The sequence below is a fragment of the Falco peregrinus genome, chromosome 1 (assembly GCF_023634155.1).
Source record: "Falco peregrinus isolate bFalPer1 chromosome 1, bFalPer1.pri, whole genome shotgun sequence".
Taxonomy (NCBI): Eukaryota; Metazoa; Chordata; class Aves; order Falconiformes; family Falconidae; genus Falco; species Falco peregrinus.
In genome coordinates, this window is record NC_073721.1 from 29,132,958 (window position 1) to 29,147,424 (window position 14,467).

Here is a 14,467-nt window from a genome sequence, read left to right on the forward strand (position 1 = left end):
TGCTGTTATTTTAAAGGTATGTCAGAATTTTCCTCATTTTCTAAGGTCTTGCAACTTGGCTGTAAAATTTGCCTATGACTGAAAGTTAGCAAGAGGCATTTTCACTTTGTAATGAAAAGATTGCTTTCTTTTTCCTGCATTTAAAAAAAATAGTGTAGTTGAGCTGTTTTCAAGTTACAGCAACATGTAGAAATCCATCTAGGGTTTCAGGCACTTTTTTTTTTTTTTTTTTTTAATGCTGACTGGGATTAAAAATGGGTTCATATTCTGGTTTGAAGTTTCTCTGGCTGTTAGCCTGTAGTGTGAATTAACATCTTTTTAAAGTTTAAAATGTCTGTTAAAAAAATCGGGATCTGTAGCATGAACCAGGATAAGCAGTGATGTGTACTTTACAGTGATTTTTTTTTTTTTAAATTAGACTTTTGCTAGAAACTGTTGATCCATAATATGCAAATCAAGTGTGCCTGTCACCATAGTTATCTAAATGTCAGTTTGCTTACTGTTGTTAAATATTCATTCACTGCATTCATTGTAACAGCTCCAGAAGGACTCACTGGGGATATAAATACATTTTTCAGACTTTTAGCAAAGTCTTTGAGCTATTCATAATATTGGGGGTGAAATAGCTTGCAGTGTCATTGCATAGACTTTGCCAACAGACTGGGCATGTTAACAATGTGTCAGGAGCCCCAGAGCTTCAAGATTGAATGGACTAAAACAGCTCACACTTGGGGATGTGCAGCCTTTAGAAGCTAAAAGCCCCATTATGATTTCTTTGATGTGATTCGAACAGCGAGGTTACATTGATCTATTTGGCCTGTTGTTTCCAAGGGCTACAATTTTATATTCAAGGTGATTGTATAATCCTGAGCTCTGTGAGAACCTCTGCTGTGCTCTGGGCCTCTCAGTGCTCAGTTTAAAGAATCCTGTGTCTTCCTGTTGGTTTGTCTCCTTCATCCTTCTGTGCCTGTGCTTGCCCCAGTTCCAGGGGTAAGTAAGCGTTACTTGCCTCATTACAGGGGTATGATAGGTAAGGCTTGGATTATGAAAGGCATTGTTTATTAAAGCAGACTTCTCTCTGAGACAAAATACAGCTGCATGCAGGATCAAATTGCTTCCCCTCAGAGCCCCAAACCCCATAAACCTAGCCATCCAAAAATCAGATGTGAGGAATTCCTCACTTCTTGCAAGATCCGATCTCATCATAAATATCTTTTTCTTTCTGCAAGAGTGAGAAAAGCGTTGAGCATTCCTGAGGATACATGGAAAAGCGATAATACAGTTCTTAAGGTGTTTGTCCTAGTGGTCTGCAGATCCGTTTCCAGTCCAAAGGGAGCCCTATCTTAGCCTATCTTTACAGCTTGAGAAGAGAGGGTACCTTCTGGCAGTCATAATTCAAGCCACCTATGACCTCCTGCACATGAAAACCTGTGAGTTTGAGCTCCTAGGCAGCCAGAACAGTGGTGTTATTGTCACGTCAGAACAGGCACGTAGAGCTGGAAAAGATCCCATTGACTCCTGGAATCTAGTGCCTTGTGCTTGCTGGCATGTCATCATAGAATCCTTTAGATTTATCAGACTCTGACTTAATTTGTTAAATTTGTTTCCCAATAATTCCTGTTGGGAGGCAGTTTCAGCATCTTGTTCTTTGGTTACAAATCTTCAGCTTTCCAATTTGCATTCCTGGTCAGTTTATACCCATTTCTCATGATCCTAACCTTTACTTTGGAACACAGATAGCTCTTTCATACATTTTCATACATTGGGTTACACACCTGTGTATTTTGCTATCTCATAAGAGGGACATTCTGTTCCTCTGATCAACGTACTAACCTTTCTCTAAACTTGTTCAAGTATGAGTTTACCCTCTTTGAACATGGGATCAGCGTAATAATGCACAGTGCTCGAGACAAGTTCCCACCAGCACCTTGTGCAGGGCATTACTGTGTACATGTCTCTGCTGAAAGTGTATCTGTGCATTTCTAGATATGTTGTAGGACCACACTTTTCAGTGCTTTGTGTTGGTAGCTGGTCATCTTGTGATCTGATAGTGTACCATAGTATCACAGTGTTTTGCTTGCAGCTGAGTTTTCAGTTTGCCATGGAAGTAAATGAGCTTCCTAGGTTGGGAATGTTCAAGAGTGCTAAACCAGCAGGCTGATCTCCCCAGGGGAGGGGGGGTGGGGGGCAGGACAAAAAAGAGTATCACTTCACCAGGTACCACAACCTGTACTTAGAGCAGGAGAAATGGTCTCTGAGGGAGTAGTACCAGTCTTCGAAACAAAATCTTTGCTGGGTGGTCATGGAAGAGGAGGAGTCGGGTGACCCTGCAAATAGCTGATCCAATCCCAGATCGGTGAGCCTGTGACTTGGCTCTCTGTATAGTTATCTCTTGTATTTGTGGAGGGTAAACAGTGTCTTATCTGCTTTGTTCCAGTTATAAGCTCTGCAGAGCTGCCTTTGGATGCTGATGTGCAAACTAGCAACTTGCTGATAACCTTCTTGAAGTACAGCTCGATTGTGATGCAGGACACAAAAGGTAAATAAATTCTGTTGATGCAGCTGTGGATGCAGCAAGCAGTGCTTCTTGAAGTCAGGAGGACGTAAGAGTATGTCTAGTGACTCCAGAAATAGCAGTTAAGTGGAGTCCCTTTAGAGGACTGAAGATTCCACCTTTTGAGAAAACGAAATTATTTCTTATTGCAAGATAAGAGTTATGAGACTAGGAGAGACCTAATGCTGCAGGAGAGAAGTCAAATATGGAAAGAATGTAATAATAATAACAACCTCTAATAAACCAAGCCTGTCCCTGTGCAGGAGGTGTGAACATATCTGATTCCCAGCTCTCTGTCAGAGAGGGGCAGTCATGTACAGAGAACTATTTTTTTTTTAAGAACATTTAGAAGCTGACACAGGAGGCAAAGCTCAGCCTTAGGAGGAAATATTTCCTTTGTCCTTTGGTACTTGCTGGTTTAACAGGCAGCTCTTTAATTATAAAGAGGACAGCAGTAACTTACGCTGCACTGGCAGTAATTTGCTTGAGAAGATACATTTCCATATTGTGCTTTTTGATTCTCCTGATAGTTTTGTGAGGGTTAATTTCAGCTTGCTGGAGTTGAAGTATTGTTTCATCTCCTGCTCAAGATACCCAAGAGTACTGTTTTGCCCGGTGGCTCTATGGGCAGGACCACAGTGTGAACGTTAACAAGTGATCTTTGTATCACATTTCAGCCTATTACTGACTTCTGCTGATAAGTTAGATGTAACAACTGAACAAAAATAGGAAGATAGCTGCAGAGCTATGATACATCAAGTACTGAACTTCATGATTGCTTGGCACTGGATAAAAAGCCAGGCATGAGAGTTTCCTTGCACCTGCTACTTTGCAGTAAAATTGTACCTGGCTGTCCTGTTCTGTATGCAGGCTGGTTGAGAAAGAAGTGAGTAATTGAAACTAGGACCGAAAGGAACTTCATGAAAATATCTAGCACACCCCTCAAAACCAAGGCAGAATCAGGTTTACCTGTATCTTTTCTCAGAGGTGTAATTATGAAGACACTCTGATGGTGGAGCATAATTTTTAGACTATCCATTCCAGTGTTTTAGCTACCCTTATTGTGAGAAAGCTTCATGTGATTCCTAAATTCTTTGCTGCGATTTAAATTAATTACTAGTTATCTTTTTCCAAAATAGATATTGAGAATGGTTTATTTCTTTTTTTGTGTCAGCCCTTACATTTTTGAAGACTGCTTTCATGTTTCCTCTTGTCTTTAAGCTAAACCATGTCAATCCTTTGTTCAGTCACTTCTTTACAGATTGCACACATGAGCAAGGCTTACCAGCTCTCTAATCATTCTCACTTGCTTGTCTCAGGGTCTCTCTTGCTGATTCAGGTCTCTGATAGAACAATTTTATGTTTTTCAATCTAACTTCTGCACTTCTTAGCCTCAGGAACTGCCAAACTGGTTTAGTTTCAGATGGAGTGAAATCTGATAGAGGGGATTCCTTACTAAACAAGCCAGCAAGAGATGAGATGATTCTGGTATGCCACAGGAGTTGATGCTTCTTTTTTTACTTTGGTTCTAGTTTGTATAACATTTGAAATCTGTGTAGCTGATAGATTTAATCTCCTTGCTGCCATGGTAGTAGGGTAGCAATGAGCTTCACTGACTGATCATTGAAAAAAGGTGTACCTTCCAAACCAGTGCTTATTAATTCTTGTGGCTGTATTCCTGTCCTTATGTTTTGATGCTGGATGGGGCCCTGCCTAACTTTTTTTTTTTTAATGTAAGACCAAGCATGGAACAGGCTGCCCAGGGAAGTAGTTGAGTCACCATCCCTGAAGGTGTTTAGAAGACATGTAGATGTGGCACTTAAGGACATGTTTTAGTGGTGGGTTTGGCAATGCTAGGCTAACAGTTGGACTCCATGATCTTAAAGGTCTTTTCCAACCTAAACAATTCTATGATTCAATGATTCTGTGGCACCCATGTAGCAACAAGAGAAGAATGAACAATTTATTCCATGTGTCTTGAGACGGGTGGTAGCAGTTAGAGGGGAGACTGGTTTATTCCTCATCCAGGACTGGACAGTTGTTTTGGTCTTGTCCTGGAAGGCATAATTTAATAGATTGCATTTACTAGATCCTCCTCTTATTTTCTGTCTTGTGTCAGTCAGAGGCAGCTGCCATGGGAGAAGGAAAAATTCTGCATCGTTTTTTCCTATCCATAAAATAGTTTGTACTGATACAACTCCCTGTAGGAAGTGGGGAGGCAGTCTGCTGTGTTCCTTTCAGTGAAGGACGCTGTGGAAAGTATGCAGTGTCTGTGCAGGTAGCTGCCTGCACAGCTGCCCCGTAACTGCTGAAAATGGCATATTCACAACACATTGGCTGAAGGCAGAGTACTTGATGTGACACAGGAGCCTTTACAGCATGATCCTTATAGAGGGAAGTGGTAGCAGCACCTACAAAAACATACAGGGAGGCCTTACAATAGGAAAATAACAAGGCTCTAGCATATCTGAGTTCTTTGAGGCTGTTTTTTCTGCTTTGCTGGAGTGGAAAACTTTTCACTTAAACATTTTAGCTGAGGTAAGGAGACACGGGAGAGACTTAACTCTCCCATTCTGAAATTCTTCTTCATCTTACTTATTGCAGCAAGATGAAATCAGCACACTTCAGGGCACACTTGTTAGTAAATATCTGTCCCTCAGCAGCATAAGAAAGAAAACAGAAGCATCAAACTAGACAGAACAGCTAGCTAAGCCCATTCTATCTATTTTTATAGATTACCATATCACACCAACGAGCAAACTGTTTGTAAAAGTGACCTGCAAAAATTCAGGGAGCTTGGCAGATGCTGTCATGTGATTTATATGAAAGTGGTCTGACTTTCAGTTTCCCTCTTCAAGTCTGACACTAAGGCAGATGTCTGGGATGGCATGTTTAGTAGTTTTATGCTTCAGAGAAGCTGTTGGAGGTCTCAGGAATGTGTAGTTTTAAGCTTCCTCAGAATTTAGTTATAAGTATATTGTTGTGGTTGGTTTGGTTGGTTTTGTGGTTTTGGGGTGTGTGTGGTGTGAGTGGTTTGGTTCATAGAACAAAGATTTGTAAATGGGCTTGATTAGACAGTGCCTTGAACAACCTGATCTTAGCTGGCCCTGCTTTGAGCAAGGATTGGACCAGAGGTTTCTTCCATCCTAAGTTACTTTATGGCTGTATCTTGTTTTTTTGGTATTTCAAGATTAAAATTGTGAGGGGAGAGTTTTAAAATAAAAATTACATTCTTCTGCCTTAGTCATTCTCTATTTGTGAGTCTTTCAGCCCTCCAATGGTCATTCAGGGCAAAAGTTCTGAAACTTGTTATTCAAGCAGCATGATCAGGGTGGAACTCCTTTGGCTTAAAATGCTAAGTCGTTGCAGACTTCCTTCTTTTGTGATTTTTGCACAGAGTGAAGTAGGTCGTGTCTCTCAGTACTGGGGTTAAAACTCAGGACTCTGGGCATAACTTCAGGAGTCATTCTGCTATACCATGCTATACCTCTGCCAAAGCTTTGTGGCTTGTTTCATAACCTACAGCAAAGGTGATCTTTTTCTTTCCATCTTGTCTAAAAGAAGTAACAGTGCATCTCTGCTGTGACAGAAAGATGGGGACTAATCCCAGTGTTTAGAATATCTGTGGGAGTAAAACTGAATGAGACAGAAGCCCCACTGATAGGTACAGTGCTGTTGGAGGTTCAAATCAGAAACTTTGCTGTTGGTGCAGACTGGTGACAAATTGGTGGGATTTAATGGTCAGGCTGGAAGGTGAGTGCTTAATAGGAGTAGTTAGACCACTAGCTGTCATGGAGGAAGTAGGAGTATGAAGAATCTCTGAGGCTAGGCTCTTCTCTTGCTGCGACAGCTATCTCGCTCTTTAGCATTGCTCGGCTTGTGTGGCTCATGGAGGACTTGTTTTTTCTTCTTTGCAGATGAGCACCGGCTACACAGTGGCAAGCTGTGTCTGATTATCCTGACATGCATAGCAGAGGTAGGTTTCTTGTGTGAAACTGTTGAGCAGATGGTGTGTTACAGGGCTCTATCTGTATGCACATCCCCTGCCTCCTGTTGAGCAGAAGCTGAAGATCTGCAGTGGTACTGAGTAGTGAGGACCTCAGGCACTTAACGTTTTGCTAATAAACATGATGCAGTACTGTTTAAAATTAACTTGAAACTTGGATCACCTTATTTGGGTTAGACCGCTTCCAGGGATGAAGAGAGAGAAGTGAACCTAAGCCTTTTCTGTCTTAGGTGTTGATTGACCTTGTGATGTGGCTTTTAGATAAGTAATATGCTAATGGCTTTCGTCTCTGTGCTGTTCATGGTAAACATGGGCAATGCCATATGCCTTCCGCCCAAGGAGAATAGTCTCTGAAAGAAAGCTGTGTGATTATAGGTACCTACAAGTAAGACAACTAGTAAATCTAGTAGTAGGGAGAGAAAGCAGTATCAGAGCTATGGCAGCAGTCCTGGCTGATTGTGGTCCCGTCTCCTGTGAATTATGTACTAATGGCTTGACTGATGCCCTGAATGGTGACTGAGTTTGTGTGGTATTTGCTTTTTGCTTGCTTGCAAGTAAAGGCCTTCCATTCTTAACAAAGAATAAAAAGCAGTGAGGCTGATAGCCAGCGTAAGGATTCTGAAATAATGTTTCTTCAGGGTGCAGTCTGAAAGCTAATCACGTGCATTTCAAATACTTATAATTAAATGGTTTTGGCACTTGAATTCTTCAGGTGGATGCATAGATAATACAAGATAAGATATTCTGTTTCTACGTAGCAAGGGCACATTTTGGTTCTGGTATTAAAGAGCAGGTATATTTATTACCAGCCTGGCTGTGTATTATCTGGAGGAATCACTTTGATTTAGAGCTGGTCTTGGAATGAGCTTTGTCTGAGGGGTGGGACAGCTGATAAACCTACCTGCTAATACTGCAGTGACTTCTGGTATGGTGGGTCCATCAAAATGCCTTATATATATCTATATATTATATCCATAGATATAAACCTTTGTCCACATGGTCACAGGAACTTGTGTGCTGGAGAACCACCTCATTTGTTACACAGTGCTTGTTAAACCCTTGACACCATGGTGTATGCAGTCCAGAATTTGGATGGGCAAGGGAGGAGAATGGAAAATAAATTGCTAACAAAACAAGCAGTAGTGCAGTCTTTAAGTGGAATTTGGATCAGGATTTGTGTGGCTGGAGACACGGATGGGTACAAAGAGGAGGTGAAAGGTAGCTTTCTAACCTTATAGCTGTATGTTGGGAGTTTTACATGAAACATATGTGATGTGAGGAGCAGGTGGAAGGCATTGGGCACTTGGTTGGCTGTTCATGTTCTCCTCCCTTTTCTTGCCCTTTTCAATAGGATCAGTATGCAAATGCTTTTCTCCATGATGATAACATGAATTTTCGAGTAAACCTACACAGGATGGTGAGTCTTTTCCTCCAGATGGTCTGTTTTTTCTCATTGGGATGAGAATACAGAGGCTTTGAAAACCTGTATGTTGAAAACTGTGTCACAGGCATCTAAGCTAGATTGCCAGGGCATGTGGAAATACTGTGAGAAGTGCAGTAGCTGGGGAATGATTTTGAAATTGCTCTCGGAATGTCTCACTCTTGTAAAGAACAAAGAGCTGGTTGCCCTGTCAGTGAATGCAGAGGCCTGTGTAGCTGGGGAGGAGCTGTGTATTATGAGGTCTCTGAGGAAGTCGGTGGCAGAGAGAACGTTCTGCCTTAATCTTCAGCAAACGTTAGCCCTCATGTGATATATTAATAGCCAGCTGGAGTTACACAAATGTTCTAATTTGGCTTCCTGGGTGGGGTGATTCACCTTAAAGGAGGAAAGTATTTTTTCTGGAGCTTTTTCCTATAGGTATCTGGCTTGTGAAGCTCTGTAGTTAAAAGTAACTGGAATGGTTATCCTGTGTTTGTGATATTGGCAAGTTCTACCTCATCTGACAGTGAAGCAGCACTTTAAAGTGTCACTAGTCAAGGACAGAAACAAACATCTTTATAGTGAGCATACTGCAAGGATGCTAGTCATTCCCGCTAAACAAAAAACTTACCATTCAATTAGTGTTTTCGGTCTGTTACAGTAAAGACTGAAGCCATTTAATACTGCACATGCTGTTAAGAATGCAGATTAGACTTCTGGGTCAGAAGCAAAACAGTATGTTAACCAAGGGGGAGGAATTGCTGTGTGATTTTTATATACACACACACACTTCTTTTTTCCCTTCCCTCACTCCTGATATAACATTGCCTTCCAGTGACACAGCTAGAGAAAGAAACCCCTGGTATTCAGGATGCTAAAAAGCAGGCATAATTTTGCTTCAGCCACAGCCTTTAGGATTAATATAGGTGAGACAGCAGTTGGAGAAAAAGACAAAGGGAAGCCTGTGCTGATGGTACTATTTGCATGAAAAATAAAGTAGAACACAGAATGTCACTTCAGGCTTCTGCTGACTTCTTTTCATCTTTGTGTGTTTGAAGCCAATGAGACATAGGAAGAAAGCAGCAGACAAGAACCTGCCCTGTCGCCCACTGGTGTGTGCAGTGCTTGGTGAGTATCCTTAAAGTATGTCTGTGTTCATGGTTCCCAAAAGCATCTTTCATTCTGCAATAGAAATACAAGATTTCTGGATTAAGGGTAGTGGTGGATGAACTCAAAAGGAGAGCTGTTATGTAGTAAAGATATTTCTAGACTGTCCATCTCTATACATGGCTGCCTTGCAGAGAAACAAAATCCAAGATTTGCTGCTATGTAGCAAGAAATTTTATATAAATTCATAGTAAGTTTTGCAGAAGCCTGTTGGCCCTTTTATCCTTAATTAGTAACAGTAGGGAGGGCAGTTGATTAATAAATTCAGTGTATAGGTGAGCATGGTAACAGTCACAAGTACTTAGTAGGTGATATGATGAGGGCAAATATATGGAAAAGACTTGTTTGTGAAAATGTTTGCTAGACATTTAGTCTTTTCTGAGGAAGAAAACAGTGGGAATGTCAGTAGCTAGGATTGGTTTTGCCTGTGGATATGGAGACACAATTTAAAGCTTTTTATGGAGTGCTGATTAAATTGTGACATTCATTGCTGTGGAGGTCAAAAGCATGAATGGGTTCAGGAGTGGATGGAGCCTGGATCCCTGGGTGACCTTAAGCCTGATGATACAGAAGTAGTCTCAGTGCAGCATTTTCAAACAGGTGATTGTTGAAACCAAGACACAACAGCTGCATGTATGATCTTTCTAGACTTGCCAGCTTTCATGCACTCTTTCCCTAGACGTCTTAGTCACTATTGAGTCATATTGCTGGGCTATTAGCGCCCTAGGAAGTTACATCTCACACTTGTTACCGTTGGCATGAGTTAAGCATTTTATGTTGAAGTGGTGTTGGGCAGAGAACACGCACACATTCAGTTAGCATTTATTAGCTGAACCTAATAGGAGTTCTTTAGTGACTTATCTCTTTCAATTGTATTCCTATACTCTTTGCCTCTTATCCTCACACTGGGAGCCCTTAAATATTAGAGACAGTCACCTTTTATTTTTTTCTCCTGCTTGTCTGAATGAGTCTTAAGCAGAAGCTTAGCCCATGTTGAGATCAAACTAGCTTTTCTTGCTTCAGAATTTATTTTAGGGAAAAACAGGTGTTCTCTACAATGTCTTCTCTTTAAGTAAACATCTGGGTTGTGCTTTGTTTCTGGCAAGAATGATTTTCTAAGATATGCTTCTCAATAGAATTTTCCATTAGTGACAAGGCTTGAAATACAAGAGCATCAGAATTCATGGTGTATTCTTTATTTGACTAATAGTGGGGGAAAGCATACAGGGAGGCCGTGCTTCAAAGCAAATTATATTACGTGCCCTCAGTTTCCAGTAGTCTTTTGTTGTTTTTTAGTTTGGGTTTGGTGTTTTTTTTTTTTAATTTCAGAAGATGTCTAATGTTCTTTCAAACAAACAAACTAAAGGTTTTCTCATCTAAGCAGGACTATTGTCTGGTAGGGGTAGGTAGGTGGGGTAGTTTGACTTCCTTATTGTTGTCTACTAGAAGCTAACTGTAGCTAGCTCAATACTTACTTTACCATTTTCTTTTCTGTCAGATTTGATGGTGGAATTCATTGTAACACACATGATGAAAGAATTTCCTATGGATCTCTATGTGTAAGTGTCTGTGGGGTGACTCATTGTGATTTCATTTGAAGTTTTAATTTGGGTGGAATTCTAGTCATAGAGCAATCTTCTGGCTGAAATAACACTTTGTGGCTGGTGGTGAGCAGGGTGGCTTTTCATGAACTCTTCCAGCAACTTTTTCTACCTTCAAAAATACTCTGTGTGCCAGAAAATTGAAAGTGAAATGAATTTCCACCTTTCAGACCAATTTCCTAATCTACTTGATCAAACACAAAGAGCTTTTCAGTCTGAAAGAAGTTTCATAATACAGTCATTGCAAGAATCCCCACTTCCCAGAAGATGAATCTCTGTCTAGAAACTGAAAAGACTGTTTTGAAAAAACCAAGAATGACTGACGTGAGGCCTGGAAGGCAATGTGAAGAGTGGGAGAGAGGCTTAAGCCTGAAATAGCCTGCTAAGCAGCAAGGGGTAAAACTTAGCAATGGGGAAAAGGAGAGAAGAGGATAGGGCTACACATGAGCACTCCATGTGTCCTGTGAGGCCCCTAGAATGCTTTGTTCTGCTTTAGCCTAGAGGGCAGAAATAGGATTTAGGCAGATCATTGGCTTTGCTCTGACTGTTTGTACAGTACTGAATTTCCCCAAGGCCTGAACAGCACTATATTCTGTAGAAGAGATAAAGATACATAGGCTGTTTTCCCTTAAGGTAGCTTTTCAGCGTGTTCTGATTTTGCCCAAATAACCCTGCAACTTTGGTGCCTTTGCAAGGGTTGTACAGCTCAATTACGAGTTTGAGAGAAATGTATTTTTAGTGACAATTACAAAATTAGTTGTAGATGGGTGTACTGCATTGGAATTTCACAAGAAAGGTGTGAAATGCTTGGGCTCAGAAGTAAGGTCATGTTTGAAAACCCCATGAGAGTAAAAATAATGATAGCAACCATCAGTGGACGTCTATATCCATTCATTTTGGCATGTTTGTGCAGTCCTTTCACTACAGTCCTGTCTGAAACCATCCCATAGCAGACATAGTTATTGCAGACAAAGTGGGTGTTCTGAATGCACAATAGTGTCATACTTCTCTGCAGTACATTTAAAAGGTGACGATATGAAGCGGCTCAAGGGAGAGCATATTAATATTTAAAAGAGAAATCCAGGTAGCTTTCACCAAGGGTGTTTTTTGTTCATTATGTGTATTACGAATCCTCAGCACAAAACCAGACACACCACTAGGGTGAATGACTTCACAACTAAATCAGTGTGGTTTGGGAGTCTGTAGGCTGGTAGTTAGTGCTCTGGCTGTCTAGGCAGGAGTACTAGAACTCGTATACCACTCCTCATCCCTTTTCTTCCATGCCTTGATTTCACCCCAAAAGCTCTGTGCTGCTGTATACACCCACAAGGTTTCAATGCTGAGATCTTTTAGCAGAGTATTTTGCATTAACAGCTATAGCAGTTACAAAGAAATGTTTTGGCCATTGCCACGTTATTTCTGGTCAGTGCCTTCAAGTAGTTGTGGGGTGGGGTTTTTTTGCACAGGCCAATTTTAGTCTTACAGCCAAGCAAAAATGTAGGTGGAAAGGTATCAAGCATTGTCTGGTACCAGTAACATCAGAAACAGCATGTTTCTCCCTAGAACGATTACTGTTCCTGATCTGAAGGCAGCTGTCTGTATCCTAGCTGGTTTGTTTCCTTTTCTTTGTTGAATTTATGAGAATCCAATTTGAAATACAGCACTTAATGTGATGCTCAGCTATTGTAAATGTTTTAACCTTTATTCGTCTTAAGTTAGTTTCAATCCTTACCTTATCGTGGTATTTTTGGGATCATCTAAGGGTCTGAAAAGAATAATGTGTACCTTCTGTATGTTATTTCTTATGGCTTTTTAAAGCTTTATCTTGAAGTCTTCACCCATGTAATTCTTTTAAATTTGATTTCTCTATGTTTGTGTAGTGTCTTTCAGTAGTGTCTTTTCAGAGAGATGTTGATATCGATGCAATAATGTATTTTTGAGAAACAAAGATTTAGGGGAAAAGGAATTTTTCCTTTTTGAAGTCTTCCTTCTGTTTGTCCTAAATGTCAATAGCTAAAAATAGCTTGGACTGACAAATTCAAATTTGTATGTTTTTTCTGTCTTGTCCGTAATGGTAGCTAGTGCTAGAGAATTTAATCATTCTATTGTATTTTTTTAGTTCTGATGGTGTTTGTGAAGAATGTTCGTGCACCTAAGAGTTTCTATGAACAGTAGGTGCTGTAGAGACCTACAGGATTTGGAAACTTCACAAGTATACTAGCTGTATGTTGAGGGATATCAGAGCTTGTAGGTGTATTGCTTGATCATTCCGAAGCTCATACTTAAATTATCTGTTTAAGGAGACTGGAAAATTTGACAGAGATCTTTTTATTTTTTTAATATAATTAAGCTGCCTACCTCAATCAAACTAAAAATCTTGCAGTTTGTTTGATTCTTGTGTCATTTCCTTTGGCCTCATCATTTAGGCCAAAGAAACTGAAAAGCTCCACTGTGTCCAGATTTTATAAAATATGAGCATGGTATCTCATACATATGGAGCCTGCAAGTTAAGTAACTCCTTTTGTGGAGCTTATGGAGGCCCTCAGGTAACAGCAGCAAAGAATGGAAAGTATTAATTAAATATAAACAACAAGCTTGCGTTTGTAGTTGGTCCAGTTACGTTAAGCTTAAACTGGCATGCAGGCCCCTTTCTCTTGCCTCATCTCATTCTTTCTTGCAGGTGTTGCTTCTCTTTAGGAGCCCAAAACCATGAGCCCCATCCTCTGTCTGACAAGCTTTGAACTTTGTTTTATTTCCCTGCTGCTGATTTCAGAGAATTTCCAGGTTCGATGTAGAATTGCTGGGAAATGCAATGTAATTAATTCTTTGCCCTTTCTTTTCCAGACGGTGCATTCAGATTGTGCACAAGCTGCTGTGCTACCAGAAGAAATGCAGAGTGAGGCTTCATTACACCTGGAGGGAGCTCTGGTCAGGTACTTTGCAGCTGCAGAGACAGTCAAATATGAAAAGAATGTGGGTGGCTGTTTGGGGGCCGTGACTGCTTGTTCTATTGCTGTAGGGTTAAACAGCAAGCAACAATTCTGTTAAAGCATTTTTATTTTGCTTCTTAGTTGCTACATGCAAATTACCTCTTTTGGAAAGCCAGGTCATTATCATAATGGTAGCTAATTTACTTCCTTGTCTGGCCATGATCACCATGGTATCCAAATGTCTTTGTTTTTCTGTTCTATTACCCGAGTCCCTCTTCACTTGATTGGAGAAATGGAGTAATGTTTTATGCAGTAGTGTTCCGCTCTCAGATATTTGTGAGTAGAAAGGAGGTAGGCTCTTGGGTAGAGGGAGGTGAACCTTACTTTTTTTTTTTTTTTACTGCAAGAGACTGTTACACGTTGAATGGTGTGTGCAGCTCCTTCTGAAGAAAGCAACCTAGAAATGTCAGTGGAAGGAAAAAGTGGCTTTTAACTCTGACCTTTGCATTGATGGTAGATAGTCTGGTTCATGCCACTGGTATCTTAAGACAGATAAGTGTTATGGGGTTTGGCTCATAATCTAGTGGACGTAGCTTTGTAGGACTGTTTATGATGCAGTCATTGTGTGGGAGGTCTGAGGAACGGGGTAGCAGAATCGATAATGACACCTAACGGGCTTCATTTATGGACATGGTGTGTGCTTCTGTTCTTACCTTGCAAGCAGTGAAGTAGCTTAGCTAGAAAGTACAGTTAATCCTTTAGCTGTTGTGGATTAAACAGGAGGTTTAT

At 40.6% G+C, this 14,467-nt stretch overlaps 1 protein-coding gene across 3 annotated transcripts in view; it reads left to right on the forward strand.

Moving 5' to 3' along the window:
* ARMH3 (armadillo like helical domain containing 3) overlaps positions 1–14,467 on the forward strand; it is a 128,879-nt gene that overhangs the window by 26,586 nt on the left and 87,826 nt on the right. For 2 of the 3 annotated variants that reach the window (XM_055790299.1, XM_027788893.2), the window contains 6 exons: positions 2,438–2,539; positions 6,472–6,530; positions 7,912–7,977; positions 9,039–9,108; positions 10,646–10,706; positions 13,593–13,681. In XM_055790299.1, the coding sequence (XP_055646274.1) occupies positions 2,438–2,539; positions 6,472–6,530; positions 7,912–7,977; positions 9,039–9,108; positions 10,646–10,706; positions 13,593–13,681 (447 nt within the window). The remainder of the gene's footprint in view (positions 1–2,437; positions 2,540–6,471; positions 6,531–7,911; positions 7,978–9,038; positions 9,109–10,645; positions 10,707–13,592; positions 13,682–14,467) is intronic. The other variant, XM_013300510.3, reaches the window with a different exon arrangement.